General features: G+C 43.8%; 1 protein-coding gene across 7 annotated transcripts in view; it reads left to right on the top strand.

Moving 5' to 3' along the window:
- MCC (MCC regulator of Wnt signaling pathway) overlaps window positions 1-22113 on the top strand; it is a 376346-nt gene that overhangs the window by 327666 nt on the left and 26567 nt on the right. For all 7 annotated transcript variants that reach the window (XM_039848467.1, XM_039848466.1, XM_039848468.1 and 4 more), the window contains 6 exons: window positions 683-829; window positions 1727-1816; window positions 2918-3066; window positions 7100-7240; window positions 9965-10068; window positions 13069-13252. In XM_039848467.1, coding sequence (XP_039704401.1) covers window positions 683-829; window positions 1727-1816; window positions 2918-3066; window positions 7100-7240; window positions 9965-10068; window positions 13069-13252 — 815 coding nt within the window. The remainder of the gene's footprint in view (window positions 1-682; window positions 830-1726; window positions 1817-2917; window positions 3067-7099; window positions 7241-9964; window positions 10069-13068; window positions 13253-22113) is intronic.

Here is a 22113-nt window from a genome sequence, read left to right as displayed (position 1 = left end):
AGCCTCACCTTGCAGATCTCTCTCCTTACACTACACATATTGAATAACTTGCAGTTCTTCAAACATAACATGTCATCCTAATGACTGCTCTTGTGCAAGCTCTCCTCCCTACTCCAACTCACCCACACCGCCAAAGCCAGCCCTTACTCATCTGTTATAACCCCGTTCACCTATAAGACTCTGCTCAGCACCGCTCCCTCCTTAACCCTTCCCTGATGACTTCAGATGGAGGCACCTTCTTCCCCTTTTCTGCTTGTACAGCCCTCTTAGACATTTATAGCACTCATGTGCACTTACGTTGAAACTATTTGTCTCTCTCCTCTGCGCTCCAAATTCCATGAGAGTGGAGATTTCATCCTGGCTTCTTTATCTGCAGTACCCAGGACAGCCATCAGGCACATGAGGCTGCATGAATAAACGTTCCTTAAAGACGGGCATTCCACCTCTACTGGAAGCTTCCCAGTGCCTTAGATAAGTGTTCACCTCACGCTTGTGAGAGCAGATGATGGCCAGTGGCAAGTCTAATTAGGAATACAGTGACTTTTATGTGGACTCAACCAACTTAGTTTTTCTGTGAAGCTAATTCCTAACATAAATGAAAGCCCTGCCATCCACCCATCTGGCTCGTTTGCTCTTTGGCCAGGAGAACCACCAGCTGTGTCTAAAGGCATTATTATTTCAGGTGCGAGAGCTTCAAACTCGACTACAGAGCGTTCAGGCCACGGGGCCCTCCAGCCCTGGCCGTCTCGCTTCCACCAACCGCCCAGTTAACCCCAGCACCGGGGAGCTGAGCACAAGCAGCAGCAGCAACGACATTCCCATCGCCAAGGTGAGCTCCAGGGGATGGTGGGAACACTTCCTGTTATCTGGAAGTATCAGCCTCTACTGAGTTTGGCTGCCGTGTGGGCATGTGATTAGCGCACATGGCCCCAAGGGGCTTCCCTAGGGTCTCGCACAGGCCTCCTTCTTTGGGACTGCAAGGAGAGATAACCCACTAATAGTTTTAAGTCTCAGCTGTAACCTGGACTCCATCTCTCATTAATCAGCCAGCTGGAGCATGTCACAGCTGACAAGTCATTGTGGAAAGTGAGACGTTTTGTCAGGTTCTACAACACTAAGGAGTAGGTGGAGAGGTACCCTCAAGGACTAAGGTTCAGCCCAGGAGGGGACCTCGAGTGATGAACTATGACCTCCCTGCTCACAAGACTGGCAGCCCTGCCAGCAGAAAATAGATTAGGATGGGCAGGCCATTGTGAGAAGTAGCCCAACCCACTCTCTGATGTAGCCCCAGGCTCATATGCCAGTCTCCACAGGAAGGTTGGTCCTCAGCCATCAAGTTGAGAAAGTTAGGCCAAACCAGTGTTTCTCAACCAGAACGACTTTGTCCCCCAAGGGATATTTGGCAATGTCTGGAGACATTTTTGATGGTCACAACTGGAGTGCTACTGGCATCTTGTGGCTGGAAGCCAGGGATGCTGCTAAACATTCTACAATGCACAGAACAGCCCCCCACACCAACGAATATCCAACTCAAAATGTTAGTAGTGCTGAGGTTGAAAAACCTTGGGTTAAGGGGATGGTAGAAAAATTGGACAGGTGAGTTGTTTTGAAGAAATTAACTGATCAGTTTAATTGCTGTGGTTAAACAGTAACCCTTTATACACAATCTCAATTGTTTATCTATGAAGTAAAAAGTCTTTTTTAGTAAATTGTTTTGTTTTTTAAGATTGCTGAGAGGGTGAAGCTGTCAAAGACTAGGTCCGAATCTTCATCTTCCGATCGGCCAGTTCTGGGCTCAGAAATCAGCAGCATCGGGGTGAGTTTTCATGAAAAGCAAGGCAAGAAAGTCCCCAGTAGAGCTGCATAGACAATGGCTTAAGGATGATGGAAGAACTTCCAAAGTTTACCTCTAATAAACCAGTTAATTATAATAATAAATCACACCTGATTTCCTTCCAGAAGGTCAGATTAAAATGTACAGTGGTTTCCACATGGCGAAGTACTTCTTCAGCTTTAAGGAAGATTTTCTTTTCCCTCTTCTTGAGGTTTTAAGAAATGATTTTAGAAAGAAATGATTTAGGACTAGTTAGTTACTGGTGATGTAGATGAAAGTTTTGAACTATCTGCTTTATATCGCCCTGCTCCCCAGAGACCAAGTGAGTCAGGAAGCTCTGAAAGAACTTCACCTTTTGCACATCCCTCTTGTAAGGCAATGTGCTCTCCAGTGAGGACGAACGCTGCCTTTGAAGTGTAGCCCAATGCTCTGACAGACCAGAACCTTCTAGCTTAGTACCAGAGTGTTCATTTGTAGAGCCTGCAACCCCCTGGGGTGAGCTGGTGGATGGTAGAAAGGGAGTAGTTTTAGTTCCCTGGGGGATACCTTTTAGGATTAGGGATGAGGCTGGGAAAGCCAGCTGTTTGATCTTCAGGGGTAAAGAGAGACTGAATGGCACTTTGAAGACCCTAATTTAGAATTCTGTGCTGAGCAAAAATTGCATGCATCCAGATTCCATGCCAAATTCAGATTATGAAAATAAAGGCGTTGGCCGCTCTCCTTGGCTACAGCTGCCAGAGACAAGGACCCAGAGTGGTAGGAGTTTAGGAAGCAGGGAGGAAATCCAGACGGCTCAATATTGAAAATTTTAGGGATTCTAAAGAGGCAGGATCCTCCAGCAGCATGTGTTTGAAGGATGCAGCTGTATTTTGATCTCGTTTATATATTGCTTTCACGGTACATAGTTAACTTTTTATATGAGAATCATGTTACATAAACTGAAAAAAAATCAAGGTAGCCATCTCCCGGTATCTAATCTTTAAGGAATATCAGTTTTAAATTGTTTTGCATGCAAAGCATGCCTGGGGACTGATGTCCCTGAAGTGACACTGTCCAGAAGGGGTTTCATGCTCACCTGTACAGGTATCCAGCAGCGTGGCAGAACACCTGGCCCACTCTCTTCAGGACTGCTCCAACATCCAAGAGATCTTCCAGACACTCTACTCGCATGGATCTGCCATCTCTGAAAGCAAAATTAGAGAGTTTGAGGTGGAAACGGAACGGTTGAATAGGTAAGGAGAAATCCTGTGTATTTGAGTGGTGGTGGGAGCTTCCCTCTTTCCTTGTTGCAAAAATTGATTCAAGTTGGATTGTATATTGTGACACAGAGCGATGCTGTCAGGCTGGTGACTGAGAGTTTCCACTGTCTTGCTCATCAGAGGAACACTTATAGCAGTCAGAGCTGGCTTCATGGGCGAGAGACATATACATTCGAATGCCCAGAGCCTCATGCCTAGAAGGACCCCACACTTTACTGCTCTGTTGTCATCATTTTAAATTCTTAATTTACGAACCAGGGCCCCTGCCTTTTCATTTGTCACTGTCTCTCCGAAATTATGTTGCAATTCCCGGAGCTGTTCATATAGAATAACGAGTAGGTCGGAATGACAAGATAGCTACCAAGCATGCAGTCCAGTGCTGCTGAGAACCACAGAGAGAGGTTCTGGAATGTTGAGTCAGCATCCCAGAGGTCCCCAGAGGCACCAGGGACCAGCTAGGCAATCTGATGAAGATGTGCTTGAGATTGACTGGGCACACTGGTCTAACCCTCTCTGCTCTGAGGATTGCCTATTTCTGTTTATACTCTTTGCAAATATGCACAGTCCTCAGTCCCTGTATCCTATCCTACTTAAAATAATTTTATTTATAATATACCCAGTTTTATGGATTCTTCCCAAGTCTCATGACAGAGGTAGTTAGAGTTTGCATTCCCACCTCCGGGCAAAGACTGGTTGCATGTCATCCCAACAATGAGAGAGCTGCTAAAAATAAAAAAGCAAAGGAGAAAGACCAGGGCCAAACCATGGTAACCACTCTGACTCAGAATTGGTCCTGCAGTGGCAAAATGGACTGTCAAATCACATCTGAGTGTGGCGTGGCTGCCTTGACCTACCAATCTTCAGTGGGAAGGCATAGTAAGAATTGGAAAGACTTATGAACTAACCAGAAAGAAATCCGGAGACCATTTTCCAACCACCATTGCTTAATGCCATTCCCCTTGCGTATGGCAAACCTGAACAAATTGAATTATCGTGTTAGGCCTCCCTGATTGGAAGCAGTTTAATATAGCGCTTGAGAACCAGGGAAATGTGACAATCTAGGTCATTTTAAATCTTGAAATTAAATGGTTCCTTTATTAAATTCAGAATACTTAAGAGTGACAATTCTGATGATTACCTTGTAGCAGGAAAGAAGCAGCCCTCTCAGTATCACAGGCCAGGGAGTGCTTAAAAATGGAATCAGGTATTCCCTTTGCAATTTAATGACTTCAGATGCCTTTGGGGGTTCTCTGTTTTGTGAGGATCTCCTCTCTAAAGATTCTGGGATTTAACAAGCCTTTGTAGTTGAACTTGGGGGAGGTTCCTTTCTGGTCAATTATGTACACCTAGGAGAGACCCTAAAGAAGAGGGAATTATTTGGTGCTTGTAATTCACATTATTATGACGTTTGACAGTTTACAAAGGGCTCTCACAGACAACCACTTAATCAGCAACTTGGGAGGGCAGAATAGTCCCATTTTGCAAATGAGAAAACAAAGACTTCACGGTGAGTGACTTTTCTTGTCTAGAGTTATTAAGTAGCCTAGCCAGGATTCTAAGCACACTGTCCTTTGACCTCACCTCTGTTGTCCTCTCTCTGATCATAGCTGCTGCTTCAACTCAGGAGTTCTCAGAAATAATCGACCAATATGTCCTCATATCCGTTAAACTACTATCTCAAAGTTGTAGGCCTATTACACTCCAAAAAATGACAGCTTTAACTTAGTGAGTGTGGGGGGCCATACCCATTCAAAAGTGTTTCCTCATCTATGTTAAGTACCTACTATGTGCTAGGCATGCAAAGGAAAGTAAAACAGACAAGGTCCCTGCTCTGGTGGAGCTTATATTCCATTAGGGGAACTAGACAAAAAGCAAACAAATAAACAAGATCATAAGAAAGCTCCAAGTAAATAGGACACTGTAATAGAACAGCAGGGTGGGTTGATTTTCAATAGATGGCCAGGGAAGGCATCTCTGAAGAGGAGACATGTTTAGGTCAAGATTTTAAGGGAAAAAAGAGAATACACATGTGACAAAGTAAGAAGAGTATTTATGGGCCAACTTATCAACCTCAAGCCTGGAAAGAGGTTGGAATGAAACAGGAACTGTCCAGAGGCCCATGGAATTAAAATAGAGTGATAGGAGTAGTTACATCAGATAAGATGGCAGGCAGAGTAGTCAGGGCTGGGTAGGATATGGATTTCGAGGCTGTGGACAAGTTTACTCTTTATTCTAAATGTCATTGGAAGTCGTTAAAGGGTTTTAAGCAGGGGGAGAATAGATCTGATTTAAAGTTTGAAAGATTACTCAGGCGCAAGGAATGGAAAGGGACAGGGCAAGAGCAGAAGCAGAGAGAGTATTGCAGTGGACCACTGTGGCCAAAATGAAGATGGTATAAAAGGGCAGGAGTCAGTATATGTTTTCTGGTAAAATCCATAGAAGCCGAAGCTGGATTAGATCTGAATATAAGAAAAAGCGATGGTCTCAAAATTCTCAGGAATCTCATCCGTATTATTGGGTAGATAATGGTGGCATTTACTGAGATGGAGAGGATGGGGGAGGACGAGGCTTGGGAAAAATCAAGAGTTCTAGTTGGGAATGTTATATTTGTGGTATCAATGTGACACCCAAATGGAAATATCAGGCAGAAGCTAGATATGTGAGATTGGCACTCAAAAGAGAGGTCTGGGCTGGAGAAATTTGGGAGTCATGGAAACATAAATGCTTTGTAAAGTCATGGGAGTGGATAAACATCAACCCTAGGAAGAGAGTGTTGATAGAGGAGGGGTCCCTGTGCTGAGCCCTGAGGAAATACCAACCCTCACAGATTTTATAGAGAGTAAGGAGCCAGCAGAGGAGACAGAAGAAATGGCCTTTGAGAAAGGAAGAAAACCAGTAGAGACCTGTCATGACCCAAGTGAGGGAGAACATTTAATGAAGGAAGGAGTTGCCCATTCATGGAATGTGGCCTGGGAAGGCCCCTGCGATGGGTTTGGCCAAATGGAGTTCTGTGAGCTAGGTAAACAGCTTCATCCAATTAATGGGGACCAGAGGTACACTGGAGCAAGTCAAAAAGTAACTGCGAAAGTAGGTACTGTTCTGAGAAGTATTAATGTGAACAAGGACAGAAAAGTATGTTCTCATAACCCCTTACACTGAACTGACCTTGGACTTGTCACAATTGTCTTAGTTATACATGCACCATGCATCTTCCAGATGGGTGTCTTCGTATTCTGCTCTCAGATACACAGTGGTAAGATTGATCCTCAAGGCAAATGGTTTCCAAGTCCCTTAGCATTTCAAGGGTCGTTTGCACTTGGTGTGTGTGAAACCTTCTTAAGAAGTGGCAGTCATAGTACTACAAATGGGCGTGTCCCAGGGAAAATGAATCTTCGCACCTAGAGGACTGGTTTCCTGGGACAGAAAGCAGAGAAGCTGAAGGCTTATGTTTTTCTGACTCTGCCACAAACTCATTTGCTCTGAATTTATAGTTCTGATTCCTATAAAGCATAATGTTCCCACTGCCTGTCTTGCCAGTAGTTAGCAGTTGTGAGACCATCCAACCTTTATTCAAAAGGCTATGGGGTGTATTATTGAGCAAGAGCTCAGCAAATAGGAGCTACGATTATGATGCTGCTTTTCATTTGTGCCCGTGGAGGTTGATTAATTGAAGTGTACCAGTCACGCCTCTCACGATGGCCTGAAGTCACAAGATTGGCTCCTTACCCTGGTTTATCCCCAGTACCTGGCACATGGCGTGTCGATGGCTGAGTGGGAAATAGCCAGGGGGCTTATTTTTATTTCCAGTTCACACAGAATTTAGTGATTCTTGTACTTAGAGTTGCTTCCTTTATTATTTCATATTAGATACATTTGCTAAAACATCTGACAAACTCACATCCTAACCTGCATTTCTGGCCTGAGTCTAGAGGAGATGACTAAAATATTGGCAAATTAATTGTAATCCTAGTGCAAAATTGTGAAAGAGATTTTTCTTCCTTTGTAGCCGTATCGAACACCTCAAATCCCAAAACGACCTCCTGACCATAACCCTGGAAGAATGCAAAAGCAACGCCGAGAGGATGAGCATGCTGGTGGGGAAATATGAATCCAACGCCACAGCGCTGAGGCTGGCCCTACAGTACAGGTGGGGAACGAGCCGGGCACCGCTTTCACCTAGAAATGCCTCCATAGTAACCTTCTGCATAAAAGTAGAAAGCAGGCTTTTAGAAGATATCCTGGGGGGTCAGTCCAACAAATACCAGTGTGATACATGTTGAAAGTCAATGAGTACACTTGTAGCAATTAAAAAAACAAGAGTGATGAGTATGGTGTTAGTAATGGGTATGTTTCTGCCCACATATTCAACTTAAATACTGTTTCATAAAAGAAGATGAAAGTAAAGACAGTCAAAACACAGATGGTCTGTTGACTAAATTTTAAGTAAAGCAATATTTCACTCAAGTAATATCACTCAGAATATCAATTTTTGTATTATATGTTCATTTGTTCTTTCCAGTCTTTATTCATATTTGTATATATTTTATGTTGCTGTGAATCTAGTGAATTCTGTTTCTTCAACACATTGTAGTTTTGCAGTGTTGCTCTATAGTCTCCATTTGTTTTGAATGGCTGTATCCCCTACATCAAGTTTATATGTTATTTTATTTATTCATTTCTCTAAAAGACATTTAGACTTTTTCAGACTTTTGACACTGAAAATTATTCTATAGTGAATAATATAATACAGATACTATCTCCCTTCTTTTCACTATTTCCCTCGGAATAAAATTCCTGAAGCATAAATTATAGGTCAAAGGATAGGAATATTTTCATGGCTCTTCAGGCATGCTGCCAGTTTCTTCCTATGAAAACAAGCCGGCTTAAATGTCTATGATTCCTTCATTGTTGAATGAGTAGTATATGAATGTACCACGTTTTATCAGCCTCATCAGCTTTGGAATTTATCTGTTGTTAAATTACTGCTTTTTTAGTAGCTACAAAGCTATGCCTTATAATTGTTTTCATGGGTTTATTTTATTAGTGTCACCACTTAGGCCTGTTTGCAAAGGTCCCAGAGTAGTGACTCTATCTTACTCTTGGCATCCTCTAAAAAGTCAATATTGTTTTAAGAAACATTGTTTCTTAAAAAAATTTCAAACCAAAATATACAAGACCAAAGCTAGAGAGCAATCTTACTTGTTTACAGACACACCAAAGCAAACAGATAATCCAGTTCTGATAACTCTGGAAACAGGCTGTTCTTCACCCACAGGCCACCTCTCATCCTCATAGATGAAGCACGTCCCAGCATCTCCAACCTGAAAGGCGGACTGCTCTTGAGAGGAGGAACTGCCAGCACCCAGAGCTAGTAACCAGGCCCTTTTCCTTATCTCTTAGTAAAGGAAGATGAAAGTAAAGACAGTCACAAAACAGATGATCTGTTGACTAAATGTTGAGTAAAGCTATATTTCCCCAGCTCAGCTTGGAGAAGCTAATCGGTTATTTGCTTAGGAGGGATTTTCACTATTACGGGCATATTATCCGGGACCACTCTGGCAGTATGCACGTGGCTCCACCTCCTGTGCAGACATATGTCCATGTGGGGTCACCAGTGACAATGAGAAAAGGGTCACCTCTGATCCTTTACCTGGTTTGCCCAATGATGACAGGCACAAAGAGGACAGGCTAATGTTTTTTCTTCTAGAAATCCAAACTCAAATTCTTGTCAGATATCTAGTGTTTTATGAGACAATTTTATAAGCATCTAATAGAACTGCGGTGATGGAACTGTTCTCTATCTGTGCTGTCCAATGTGGTAACTACTAGCCACATGTGGCTATTAAACAGGAAATATGGCTACTGCAGTGGAGGAACTGAATTTGTCATTTCATTTAACTTACATTCTTTTTAACATAAATAGCCACATGTGGCTAGTGGCTACTCTATTGAATAGTGCAGATCCAGGTCAAATAGTCTTTTTTCTGGTCAAAATTGTCTCCTTTCTAGTCAAAATATGAAATAGGTAACTAATAAAATAGGTAATGCCCTTTGTGGGGTGTTATATTAGTTACCTATTGTTATATAACTAACTGTTAGAAGGTCGCCATCAGGGCATCTCCGGAATGTCACAGTTTTTAGGGCCAGGAATCTGGGAGTGGTATAATTAGGTGATTCCAACTCAAGGTCTCTTCTGTTTTTCTGGTCAAGCCATCGGCCAGGACTGTGTCATCTGAAACCTTAACTACAGCTAGCAGATCTGCTTTTGAAAAGACTCATTCACACAATCGTGTGGTGGCTGGCTTTTGGCTACAAACCTTGGTTCGTCACCACATGGGCCTCTCCATAGGGATGCTCGAGATTCTTTAAGACATGGCACTGGCCTCTTTCAACAGAGAAAGGGCAGGGAGAGAGAATGACCAAGATGGAAGTCACAGCGTTCTTTTAATAACCTAATCTTGGACATGAAATGTCATCACTTCCACCATGTTCTCTTAGTCACACGGCCCAGCCCTGTACAGTGTGGAAGGGGACGACACAGAGGTATGGGTACCAGCATCTGGGGTTCAGGGGAGCCATCCTGGAGACGCTACCACAGCATATTTCCTTTCTCTTTTAGGTATGATCATCCAAGGGGCAACAAACTTGCCTCTCCCACCTTTGGTGCTTTTTTTGTATTTTTCTAGATCCTAGTTCAAAGTTAAGTGGGGAGGTGCACAGCATAGAAGAGCTGTGGCCTCGTCTGAGGTGTTTCTTCACTTACTGGACAGTGAGGCTGAGAGGCAGATCAGGAGCCGGTGAGAACAGCACTGCAGTAAAGAGGCTCCTGGTCCTCTGCCACCGCTGAGGATGCCATGTGCTTCTGTTTCAGTGAGCAGTGCATAGAAGCCTATGAACTCCTCCTGGCGCTGGCTGAGAGCGAGCAGAGCCTCATCCTGGGGCAGTTCCGGGCAGCCGGTGTGGGGTCCTCCCCTGGTAAGTGTGGCCTAAGCCCCTTTGTGCCCCTTCCCCATCTCATCTCCTACCTCTTTTGCTCTGCTGCCCCCATCTCAACTGTTGGCATTGGAACACCTCCCAACATGAAATTTGCTTGTCAAGTGTATTTTTTTGTTTTTTCCTCGTGACCGAGTGAGTAAATTGTTTATGTTAAATGCAGCAAGAACTGGAGCGGAAACGAAATTACAGACAAGTTAAAACAAACAAGCCCTCTTAGGAAATATATTCTCCCAGGCCAGATGGAGCAGGAGACCCACGTTGGTGCTAAAAGAGACTGACTTTTCCACAGCCTTTCTCTGTGGAGCTGGTTAAGGGTTCCTTTGCTGCCCACGTGGCCTTTGCCCCATCTTGCAGCTTTGGTTGGCTGTGCTTTTTCTCCAGGTTTGTACCTTTGGGTGGTATTGAAGCATGAGTTCCCTCTACCTCATCTCCAGGTATCTTATGAAAACAGAAGAAATGTTTTCTCACCCTGCTCTCATGAGCTTCATAGAACGCTAACACCATGAGCCCCAGCCCTGAGGTGAAGCAGAGGTGTCTGCTGACACCACTTTGCCTCCCTGACCCCTCTTCCTCCACCCCAGGGGTCATGTGTCCTGTTGGCTTAATTTGTACCTCCAGATCTACACTGCCCCTCACTCAGTCCCTCAATTTTGAATAATTGGAAAGGGTATTAATTGAAAAAGACAAAAATGTGCCATCCTAATTAGCAGCATTTGCTAAAACTTCACCAGTGCTTGTGGCCTCTGCCTTACAATAACATGAGGAGGACTGCAGTAGAAGGAAAGAGAAATCAAGGGAGAAAGGTTGAATCTTTTAGTGCCAAGACCTGGAGCCTATACTTCATAACAGCAGCTTCTTTGGTGAATGGCAGGTAAACAGGAAACTGAAGTGACCAGATCACTCCCAAGCCAGAGATGCATGGCCAGGCCAAGAGTCCCCAGCCACGGGTACCAGGCCATCTGTCGTGGACTGGCTTTTCTTCAAGGGATGTGAGCCCCATTAGGGCTGGTCCTACTACCAGTCATACCTTGCAAAGAAGGTCACCATCCTTGCCAGCTCCTACCTCCTTGCCTGGGGTCTACCTTTTGCACTGAACATACACATATCTTTCCTCCTTCAGTTTTGACATGTGCAGGAGTCAAGCAAGTCTGAGGGACAGGCAACATCCTGGGTATTAATTTCCTGCTTCATATCAAAGTTGCTCAGCAAGGGGGCAGGCCTCGATTTGTACGGGTGGCCATTCTCCACATTTCTCTTTTTTAATAGTATTACTATCCCAGCCCAGAAGTAGAAACTCTGCCAACATTTCCATTAGAAACCTCATTTTTCAGGGTCTTTTAACTGAACCATAAACTTTATTCCTCATATTAAACAGATCCTAAAATTATCTTGGCCTGCTGTCAAGTTTTTTTTTTAATATCTGTATTAAAGAAAGCGATCAATTAAAGGAGGAAAAATCAATCATCTTATTTCCAGTTTGTATCAGCGCAATGTCTTAAACCCTTTTGTCCTTGAAAGGTACCTTTTATTAGGCTTGTATCTACTCATCACAATTACTTGTAGGAGCTGGAAGGACTTAAATCTGCATTTAAAATAATTAAAATCAATTATGAAATGCTTTGTATTAATCTAATCCTGGTAGCTCGTGGATATATTTATAAAATGAGTCAGTCAGTAATTATCATGCCTACTTCTGAATTCAAAGAGCAGTCAGTTGGTGAGATGTATGGAAAATATTTTATTTGCGGAAGGAAGAAATGCATGAAAGTTGTCAAAAATGGCACGAGGGATGTCCAGAGAATTTTAGCCTGCAGGACACATGCACCCACATTTCCACCCCACTCTCCATAAGGCTGAGAGTTGGCTTAATTTTTAGCAGTTCTCTGTTAAATCTCACTCTTCCATTCTGATGGCAATGACTTTTGACCTGTCATCCTACCCTAATGTGCCATTTAGTTGCACAGCAAAGCTGTACTGGTTTGTGACATTCACCCACAGTATCAACTACTGTGTTTTTCTTTGTTTTGTGTTGACTGCATAGGCATTCATTATAGGCATTCTAGATGCTTTAGAGCAGTGGTTTTCAAACTGTGCCCTGGGAAGCTAGAGGGGTTTCTTTGGGCCTCAGCGGTGGGCTTGGAATGTGGGGGAGCTGAAAGTATCACCACACCCCTTCCCACTTCAACCAGTTCTCCATGTATCATTTTTGTATCTTAGGCATAAGATTTCATTTGAAAATTTTTGGAAGACCATGGATCCAGAGCGTAGAGATAGCAAACCAGTGACTTGTTTGGCCAGTTTTAAAACGCAGCAAGAATATGAACATGTTGGGCAGGAAATTTACTATCTGGCTCTGTGCTGGTGCTCACCACTCCTGATTTCTTGGTCCAGCTCAGTTACCTGGCTCCTGGAGGCATTTGAGCTCGCCACTGACTATGACCAAGCTGAGAGAGAAGGGTCAGGGATAGCATCAGTACAGAAAATATAGAGCCAATCTAAAGTTCTCATTTTAACCATTAGGTTTGTCTCTCTTTCCCACATAGAGCTGTAACTGAAACCATAGACATGGGAGATAAGGCACAGCTTTGCCTCAGTTTCTCCCTGCCCTCATTCACAAGGAGGTGCCAGTGCAGGAAAGAACTGCCACACAGTAGACTTGTGACTGGATGGGAGGAGAAGCCAGGAGCATAGAAAATTAGAAAATCATAGCATGTTATGGCTCGAAACAGACCTCAGAGATCACGTTGGCCAACCCCTTCACTTGTTGATGAGGACAGTGGAACCCAGAACAGAGAAGTACCTTCTTGCGTACAGCTTCTAAGTGACAGAGGCAGGCCCAGAACACAGCCATCCACTGCTGGTTTCTCTCCAGCGTGCCTCCTCTGCCCTGAGTACTAAGAACTGATTATCCAGACTCACTCCCGGACTTATTATACTTAGATCTGTATTGACTAATCCATTGGCTTCTCTGCAATATAGGAGACCAGTCAGGAGATGAAAACATCACTCAGATGCTCAAGCGAGCTCATGACTGCCGGAAGACAGCTGAGAATGCTGCCAAGGCCCTGCTCATGAAGCTGGATGGCAGCTGTGGGGGAGCGTTTGCTGTAGCCGGCTGCAGCGTGCAGCCCTGGGAGAGCCTGTCCTCCAACAGCCATACCAGGTAATTCTGGGCCTTTCTGCCTCAAGGTAGACGTGTGTCCACATGTAGTCTGTTCAGCAGGCTTGACACGCAGTTACCTAGCTCTCAGGGACTGTGAGGCTTGGGTAAGGGCAGAATTCTGTGCCCCCAGCTTGCAGCCTGCTCCATCCGGGGAGGAGTCAGAGAATCAGAATGGGAGCATTAGCAAGAGCCTTCTGGTTTTGCCAACGTGGAAACTGCAGCCCATAGAGAAGGGTAATTTGTTCAAGAAAGTAGTAGGCACGAAACCCAAAACCAACTTTCTGTCTGGTGCTCTTTCTCCTGTTTTGTTCTATTCTCCATTTGTTTATAGTTCCTGATTTCCAAGAAGCATTTGAAGTAGCTACTTGCTACAAATGGTCACACAAGACTCAGACTACTGGAAGTAGGACCCAGACCCAGTCCTACTTACAGCTCCATTCTCTCCCTTCCTCTTGTGCCTCTGTCCTTTGTAAGTTCTTCTCAGGTAATAATAGCCTCCTCTTGTCTCATCTCTTTTTGCCTCGTACGGTGATGCCATATTCATAGCTTGGGCCTAACAGGTACTCAGTCATGAACCTGAGTTCAAGTCTGTGGATCTAGAACTAAAGTGAGTACTTGAAAAAGACAAGGAAGAAAGCAGTAGAGATCTTGCTAAGCATAACTTGCTGGAGCTATTGGAATCTTTTGGATGGGGATAGAGTATCAGATTAAAAACCTTTATAGTCACCTTCTCATTTCTTGCTACCGAAGCCCTAAAAATATGAATGCTTTCCCTTTATACACCAGTTCTCATTGTAGAAGGTACTTCTGTTAAAGATTCTTAGGTGATAGTCAAACTTTAAAAGTCAGGAAAGGTAATTTACCCCATTTTCACAGGTGAGAAGACCTTGGCTCAGAGTTATGTAAGTGACTTTCCTGAATAAGGTCACGTGACTGATAGGTAAGAGGGAAATCAGAACTCAAACCCAGGACTTGGGCACCAAGTATATTGTTCTTTCCACTGTACCACGTTGGATCTCGTGACATTAAAACATAGTGTCTGCTTACAGATCACGTGACTAGAACCACATAAGGGTAGATTGACTCTCAAGAGCCAAAGGAAAAATATTGATGTTTTCTTGGTGCCTGAAAGCAACGTAATGTTTCCATCTCTTTCCATTGGCAGTATGTAGCCATCTGCCTAAGTGCATCCATTTACCTGTCCTGGACCTGGTGCCTCAGAAGAGGAACAAGCCCAAGAACACATTTGGCCAGGTGCCCACAAACACAAGTGACTCTAGCAACAATCGTCTTATTCGGTGAAACACAGATTATAATTTATTTTTTGCTAAAAATCAGGTTCTTCTGTTAAACATAAAAAGCAGATGCTCTTCTTAATCGCTTTTCCAGATGTGTATAATCTATAATTTCCATGTTCATTTACAAGAGAATAGTAATGTAGTTCTCATGTTGTCAGTGATCTTGTTCTGTTGATTAGTGAGCATAAGAATTGGGTTGACAGGAAATGTGCGCTGTTTCAGTAGCTTGTAAGGGAAGCGTTACAGATTTTTTCTCACACTTCCCCAGCCCAGAAATAATTTTGTTGTTTTAATTCAAATCAGAGACAATTTTGGACTCAGGAGTGGTAATTCTCATAATAGAAAATTCTTGTATTACCATCCATGTAGTAGAAATCCTGGTTTTGAATATTTGTTAGAAATACTTTAATGTATAAATGAGCCTTGATTTTGAGGCAGTCTTCTAAGAGAAATTTAATTTTAGCTAATATTTTTCTGCAAGTTGAGGTCAATTCAGCACAATCTCTTTTAAGGATGACCTCACTAAAGAATGACCCTTGAACTAAATTCAATCTCAATAGGATCTTCCCGTCAAAGTACAGAGGAGTTCAGCCCAGATTTCATTTTCACTTTCACTCAGATTTCAGTTCTCCTGAAAATTCACTTTCACGCTCCCACCCAAATCAGGGCAGACCAGAGTGGATACGGAAGAACCACACACAGGGCTTTCATGTGCCCCAGCATTCTTAGGGCAGGACACAACTCAGAGTGCTTTACCCTAACACAGGCTCAGAAGGAAGTCTCAAACCACCAATCCCTTTCATAACCACAATAATTAATTTTGTTTGTCATTCCAGTTCAGACATTCTCCTATGTCAACTTTATGGAAGAAAGAAAGAAAAGGAGCTTTCTGTGTCAGAGCTTCATATGGCTCTATAAATCCCCTTCCTAACCACCTGGCATAGAGCATTTTTTTTTTAATTATTTAATTTTCAATTACAGTTGACATTCAATATTATTTTTTATTAGTTGCAGGTGTACAGCATAGTGGTTAGACATTTATATACCTTATGAAGTGATCCTTCTTGATTAGTCTGGTACCCACTTGGCACCATACATACTTATTACAGTATTATTGACTATGTTCCCTATGCTATACTTTACATCCCCATGACTATTTTATAACTATCAATTTGTACTTCTTAAACCCTTCACTTTTTTCATCCAGCCCCGAATCCCACTCCCATCAGGCATCTATCCATTTGTTCTCTGTGTATGAGAATTCTAATCAGAGTGTCAGTTGTTCCTCAGGGACTCAAGAAAGAAATGCTGAGTCTCAGGCCCCCAGAGGCCTTCCTGGAAGCACACAGACAGCTCCCGAAGACAGGCAGATCGTGGTTTTAAAAGGAGCAGCGGAAGAGTAGTTACCAACAAGGAGAAAAAAAATGGTAGCTAGCCCATCAGTTGACTGTTGGCCAGGAGCCCAGGAATGCTGCTGTTTCACTTTTGAAAAACACAGCCATGGCCTCATCAGAAAGTGTAATCGTCTTAATGGAAAGAGTAACTAGGTAATGTTGATGGCCTAGATAGCTTTATCAACATTATCACAACAGAGAGGCAAATGGACTAAATTGTTGGGGAGCGGGAATGGGAATTCTTAATTAAGCCCACTCTTTTTGTCAAGCGTCACAATGTCATTTCACTTGGTGGAAGCACAGCCATCAGTCTAAATCTACAAAAGGACATGTGGCCAAGACAGACTAAATCTCAAGTTTGCAAGTTTGCCCTCACAGAGGTTGGAATTGAGTTCTTTTTGTCCTACCATCAGGCGGGGACCACCGTGAGCCATGTGAGAATGCAGACTGGAGCCTTGTGGTGAGCCCTGGGCACCTCCAAGGAGCCAGGACACCACCTGGCTGACCACTCACACGGGGGCATAATCCCCAAATTGGATTGGAGGGCGGTGGAGCTCAAAATACCCTCTAAACTAGTCTTAAGATGAAGTTTTATTGGGGTAGAAAAGAAGGTCGAGGACAGTGGAATCATGTCCACTGAAACAATGAATGGGATTAAAACAGCCACCCAATTAAGAAAGGCCTGTCCCCCCACCATCAGCAAGCTTCAGAGAATGAGCGTCGGACCAGATCTGCTGTCGTAATAGTCATCTTTACTTCCCTCCAAAAAGGAGAGGCGTGTTCCCCATCCTGGTCTCAAGAGAGCCCATCTGAAGTCTCGGGATTAATGCCTGGAAGGGTCAGTAAACTCTAAAGTCCGGCTCAGACATGTTCCCCAACATGGCAGCGTGGTGCTAAGGCCTCCTGCTCAAACGTCCCTGTCGCTTATCTTTTAGGTTTTACGAAAACTAGGTAGAGACCTGAAATGCTTTTTGTGCATTTTTTTTTTCTTTAAGACCTAACTTCCTAATTTCAAAAGAATTGTATGCTTGTTGTAAAAATAAATGAAAAATTAAAACCAAGTATTACATAAAGTTCTCCATGCTAGGACTCTCCCTGGAAAGGACACTGCAGACAGTTTGGGATATATTTCCACAGATTTAACTCTGTTTTTTATCAGTTAAAACCCTTGGTTGCAAATGACAGAAAGGACTCAAATAGCTTAAACAAAAAGGGGTCTTGATGGAAGGATTTTGGGTCTGCCACACAGGAACTGCATACGCAGGCTGCGGGCAGAAGGTTACAGTGAGCCCGAGCAGCAGTAGAACCGGGCACCTGAGCACAGCCAGGCCAGACTTAAATCCAGCCCGTACGGCCCCTGCAGTTGGCTTTCACGTCCTCCCTGTTGCAGGCAGGATCCCCAGACAACAAAACCAACACACAACCTGCATTTGTACAAGAGATTGCCTGGTTCACTGATGTCAAGCAAGAAAAACCCGAGAAGGGATGTCTTGACCAGCTGGGCTCAAGTGCCTACCCCTGTCTTTTGTGGCCACGGCAGTTCTCACAGGAGCCACATGGAGGAAAAAAAGGATAAGTCGCAGAAGAAGAGAGAAGATATGTACTCAGCAGACCAAAACATGACTTTAAAAACATGACTGCATCTAATTTTTAACCTAACAAAGATCCTATCATATGGACTCCCTTGAAACTTGCTTTTTCCCTCTGTACATTATATCTCTCCATGAGTAGTCCTTCTTTTCAGTAGTTGCACAGCTTTCCATTGGATGGCAGTCCATCAGGTAGTTGAACAATTTCCTCTTGGTGGACATTTGTATCTAGTCTTTCATTTTTAGGACACTGCTACAGCCAAGTGTCCTAAAAATGTCCTAAGACAATGTCCAAGTGTCCTAAGAAAGCCAAGCATTCTTGTCCTTCTACCTGCCCCTCTTGTGCAGTTTCTGTAGGACCAATTCAAAGAAGCAGAATTTTCTGGCACAAAAATGATGAAAGTTTCAACCGTCAAATAGCCTTCTATGCATGATCCAGCTGTTTTCCTACAGCCAGTGTGTGAGTGGGCCTCTTTCTCCACACCCTTTCTGAAACTGGGTACTATAAATTTTTTCAATTTGGATAACTGTAGGCCTAAAAAAAAGAACTTAATATTTTAATATGTATCTTATTAGTGATATTGAAAATCATTTATAATCTTAATTTTTCTAATGCCGGAGAAAGCGTATCAGTATAGCTGTCAAGCCTAATGGTGTCTATCTTGGTGTGTTATCAGTGACCAAATCAGGGAGAGGGTATTTTTTTTTTTTAAAGATGCCTGGTTCCCAACACCATTATAATGGCATCTTTAAAAATGGCTGCAGCTGTAGAATCTGTCTCCTAAATATCCGTTTCTCATTTTGACTTCCACTGTCAGCTGAGTCCTTAGGAGCTTTCTGGCACCAGACAGTTTTTGAGGACTTTCATTATCTGGCAGCAGATTTCCCCATATCTGTATTTTGTTACATAATTCTCTTTCATTTAATCTCTACTTCTCCTAGAGAATTCTGATGATCATTCCAAGGCTTACAGATCTCAGAAGTTTAGATTGTGTTTAGTGTTTTTGGTCCTTTGTGACAAGAATTGTCAAAAAAAAAAAGAAAAAGAGAGAAGATGGGAGGATACTCCCAGTATAGCACTAAAAGACACAGGCAGTTGACAAGGTCTAACCTTCTGCTTGGAGGGCTAGAGCCACTTAGGAGTGGCTAATGTGGCCAACTATCACCTGGGCTGACCTCTCCAAACAAATTCTAAGTCCCCAGCATAATAGAAGGCCAGTCCCAAGGCACTTTCCTTCTGAAAAAGAGCTGCTCCTTGGTGCAATGAGATCTCAACTGGGGCCAGGTAAAAGAATAAAAACTTTAGGAAAAAATCTGTCTGGTTTTCAAGGCACTAAAAAAAAAAATGTGCCCTTCCAGCTTTCTGCCAAGACAAGACAAGGAAGCTAAAGAAACAAATTCTTCTTCTGAAAAGCAGGATGGAGAGTTGTCTTGGATGAGGATGAGACATAGTGGAGGGGAACAGAGAAAAGATATTTGAAAAAAATTTGTGTCCACATTCCATTATGTCCAGGGCAGGCGGAAAGGTGGGATGTCCAAGGCCTGGCTCTTGTGGGCTTCCCCCCACTTCAGGCCACCTGGGTGCAATCTAACAAAAGATTCACTGGCAACTAACAGACGCAGAGCAAAACCAGCATGAGGGGAGCTCAGGCAGAGTGTCACAGTAAGGGCAAACCCACGCGATCTGACTGAACTCCTCGCAAAACCAGAGCAAAACGCAAAACTGCAGCTCCATCATCCTGGGGTGGGCTGTGGGGTTTTCCATCTGCAGCCCTTTCTACAGTGCTTCTCAGAAAACGTGTACGGCCTCCCACCCTGGAGAGGAGGAGTAACCCAGACCACATGGAAAGTGATTTATTCCCTCTTGACAACTGAGATCATCCAGCATTCCAAGCTGGGAGAGTTAATGGATGACTTAACCCTTGCCCAGCACTGGCAGCAGGCCCTCGGGAGACCAGCAGTGCCTTTGTCTGCAGGAGGCCAGAGAAAAGACCGGTGGCTTCTCCTCCTTTTACCACTGTCATAATCGTATTCTGCAGTGCAACGTTAAAAGCGCAGAGCAGAATTGTAATTAACCTCGCCTGATCTGTTCCCCACTTGTGTCCTGGAAGAAAGAGAGAGAAGCCAGAGGGGCTGTGGGGCTGTGGTGCTTATCTTGAAATTAAACTTTCCCCTGATAAAAGCATTTTAAAGCTCTGAGCCTCGGACAAGGGTGGGATCTGTTCAAGGAGAGGTTTTGTTCTTTTTTCTTCCTTTCTGAAAACTATACCCTTAGCAGAGATAGTGAAACAAAAGTCTTCCCCACCTGCCTGCCTCTGGGCCCATTGTCTCCTTTCCACAGCCTGGTGATGTGGGAACTATTAGTATCTGTAGTTCACCACAGCCCAGAAAGCTTGGGTAGTTTACTGTGGGACGTAAAGCTGGGTAGTGGAGAGCAAATAACTTTAATTGGGTCTGCCGATGTCAGAGACCTGTTCGTAATCACTGGCACCCACCGGTTCAGCCCAAGAGCATAGCATAGTGGCCTCTTCTTGAGAATTTGAAGGTTATGAAGTCCTATCACCTCACAGGCTGCAGTGCAAATGCCCACTTATTCTATGGGGTAGACCAGTTGTCCTCAAACCATAGTAACTGGGAGGGTGTGTTAAAACACAGTTTGTTGGGCCCCACTCCGGAGTTCCCAATTCCTATAGTGCTTAGGGGTAGGGCCTGGGAATGTGCATTCATAGCACATTCCCAGGTGGCCACTATGGCCAGCCCAGTGACTACTCTTTAACAGCCACAGGGGTAGACCAACCCTGCTAAATGGAAAATCTGCCAAAACAGCGTCACCTCAGTGCCTGCGTAATAGAGAACGCCACCTTCTAAGCGCTCTCTGAAGTTTGAAATTCTTTTTTAAAGCGAAAGTAAATAAAATGTGCCTCAAGTATAATTGTCATCTTTTTTTAAAAATAGTCTAAAAAAAAATGTGACAAAAGGTCATCTAGGTGGTAGATGCATGGCTGTTGGTTATTCTCTGCTTTTTTCAGTATTTTTAAATTTTTCAAAATGATTTTTAATGAAAGGAAGGACTAGGCTTGTAGAGGGGACCTCTGATCCTGAGTCCCAGCCTCACAGGAAAGGGTTTCATATCCGGAGCCGCCTCCCGATGCCCTGGGAGGGAGGTGTTGATGTTCCCCAGCACCACCCTGTCCTCACAGCCCGCACCTGTGAGCACATCTCACGCTCAGCCCTGTGGAACACCTTGCGAATGGTGCCACCGCTTCAGTTTGCTTTCGTTTTGTTGTCCATTTGTCTGTGGAACATGAGATGTCTGTCCTTCCATGTCAATGTTGACAATTCTTGAAAGTGAACTCTGAGTCCTACTTGAATGGTTTTGCCTACCACCACGCTATTTGCAGGCAGATCTTTATGTCTCTACTGAAGAAAGCTGAGATGCCGAGAGGGGGACCCATGTTTTCTCCCTTGGCTAAGACCCTCTTCTCGGGCCATTGTCATCCTCAGACACCCTGGCAGGCTCCCTGATGCCCTCTGCTGGGATAATCTTTGCTCTTCCACGCTTTTCTTGAGCACTTCGTTTGTCTGTTGCACCTGGAGTGTTCCAACTGGAAGGTGTTGCTCCTCCCTTCTTATCCTTTTTTTAAAATACAGCTTGAGAAAACATGACAACGCTGATTAATAATTTAATCCTCCTTCCTACCTTTGCAGCTTCTACCGTCTCTCCCCAAGATTGTTGCAATAGCTCCCCGTCTCCTTACCCACTGTATCTCTCCTCACCACAGTGGCCAGAGGGATCCTGTTCAAATGTAAGGCAGATCATGTCACTCCTCTATTACAAACACTCCAGTGGCTTCTATTCTAATGCTAGAGAAAAAGTCACAACCCTTATAAAACACTGCATGACCTGGAACCCTGCCCCTCCCACACACACCCTCCTCTCTGACTGTTTCTCCTCCTCCCTCTCCCTTAGCTGACTCTGATTCAGCCAGAATCTCATTCTTGCTGGCCAAGTTTGCTACCTCGGGGCCTTTGCATTTGCCAAGCCCTCTGCCTGGGTCACTCTTTCTCCAAATATCAACATGGCTCCCTTTCTTGTCTCCTTCAGTTCTACTCAAATGTAACTTCATCTTGCGGGCCTTTCCTACAACCCTATTCTGAAGAATAATTTATCTTATTATTCTTACCACAAGTTTACAAAGCATGTACTGTCGTTGCCTTCATTTTACAAAAAGGCACAGAGAGGTTGAGTCACGTGCCCTCTACATTTGCAAAGCGTGGAAGGCGCCGGGATCGCAGGTAAAGGTGGTGCTTCTGTTTCAGGTTCTCCAGAGAAATAGAACGAATAGAGGTGTGTGTGTGTGCACGTGTGTGTGTGTACATGCATGTGTATGTAGAGATTGATTGATTGATTTTAAGGAATTGGCTCATGTGATTATGGGAGCTGGAAAGTCCTAAATCTATATGGCGAGCAGATTGGAGACCAAAGGAAGAGTTGATATCGCATTCTTGAGTCTGGAGACTGTCTGGGGCAGAATTTCTTTTTTCTTTGGAGATCCATCTTAAGGCCTTCAACTAGTTGG

Source organism: Pteropus medius, unplaced genomic scaffold (assembly GCF_902729225.1).
Source record: "Pteropus medius unplaced genomic scaffold, Ma_sr-lr_union100, whole genome shotgun sequence".
NCBI classification, from domain to species: Eukaryota; Metazoa; Chordata; class Mammalia; order Chiroptera; family Pteropodidae; genus Pteropus; species Pteropus medius.
This window is presented reverse-complemented; position numbering and strand designations above follow the sequence as displayed.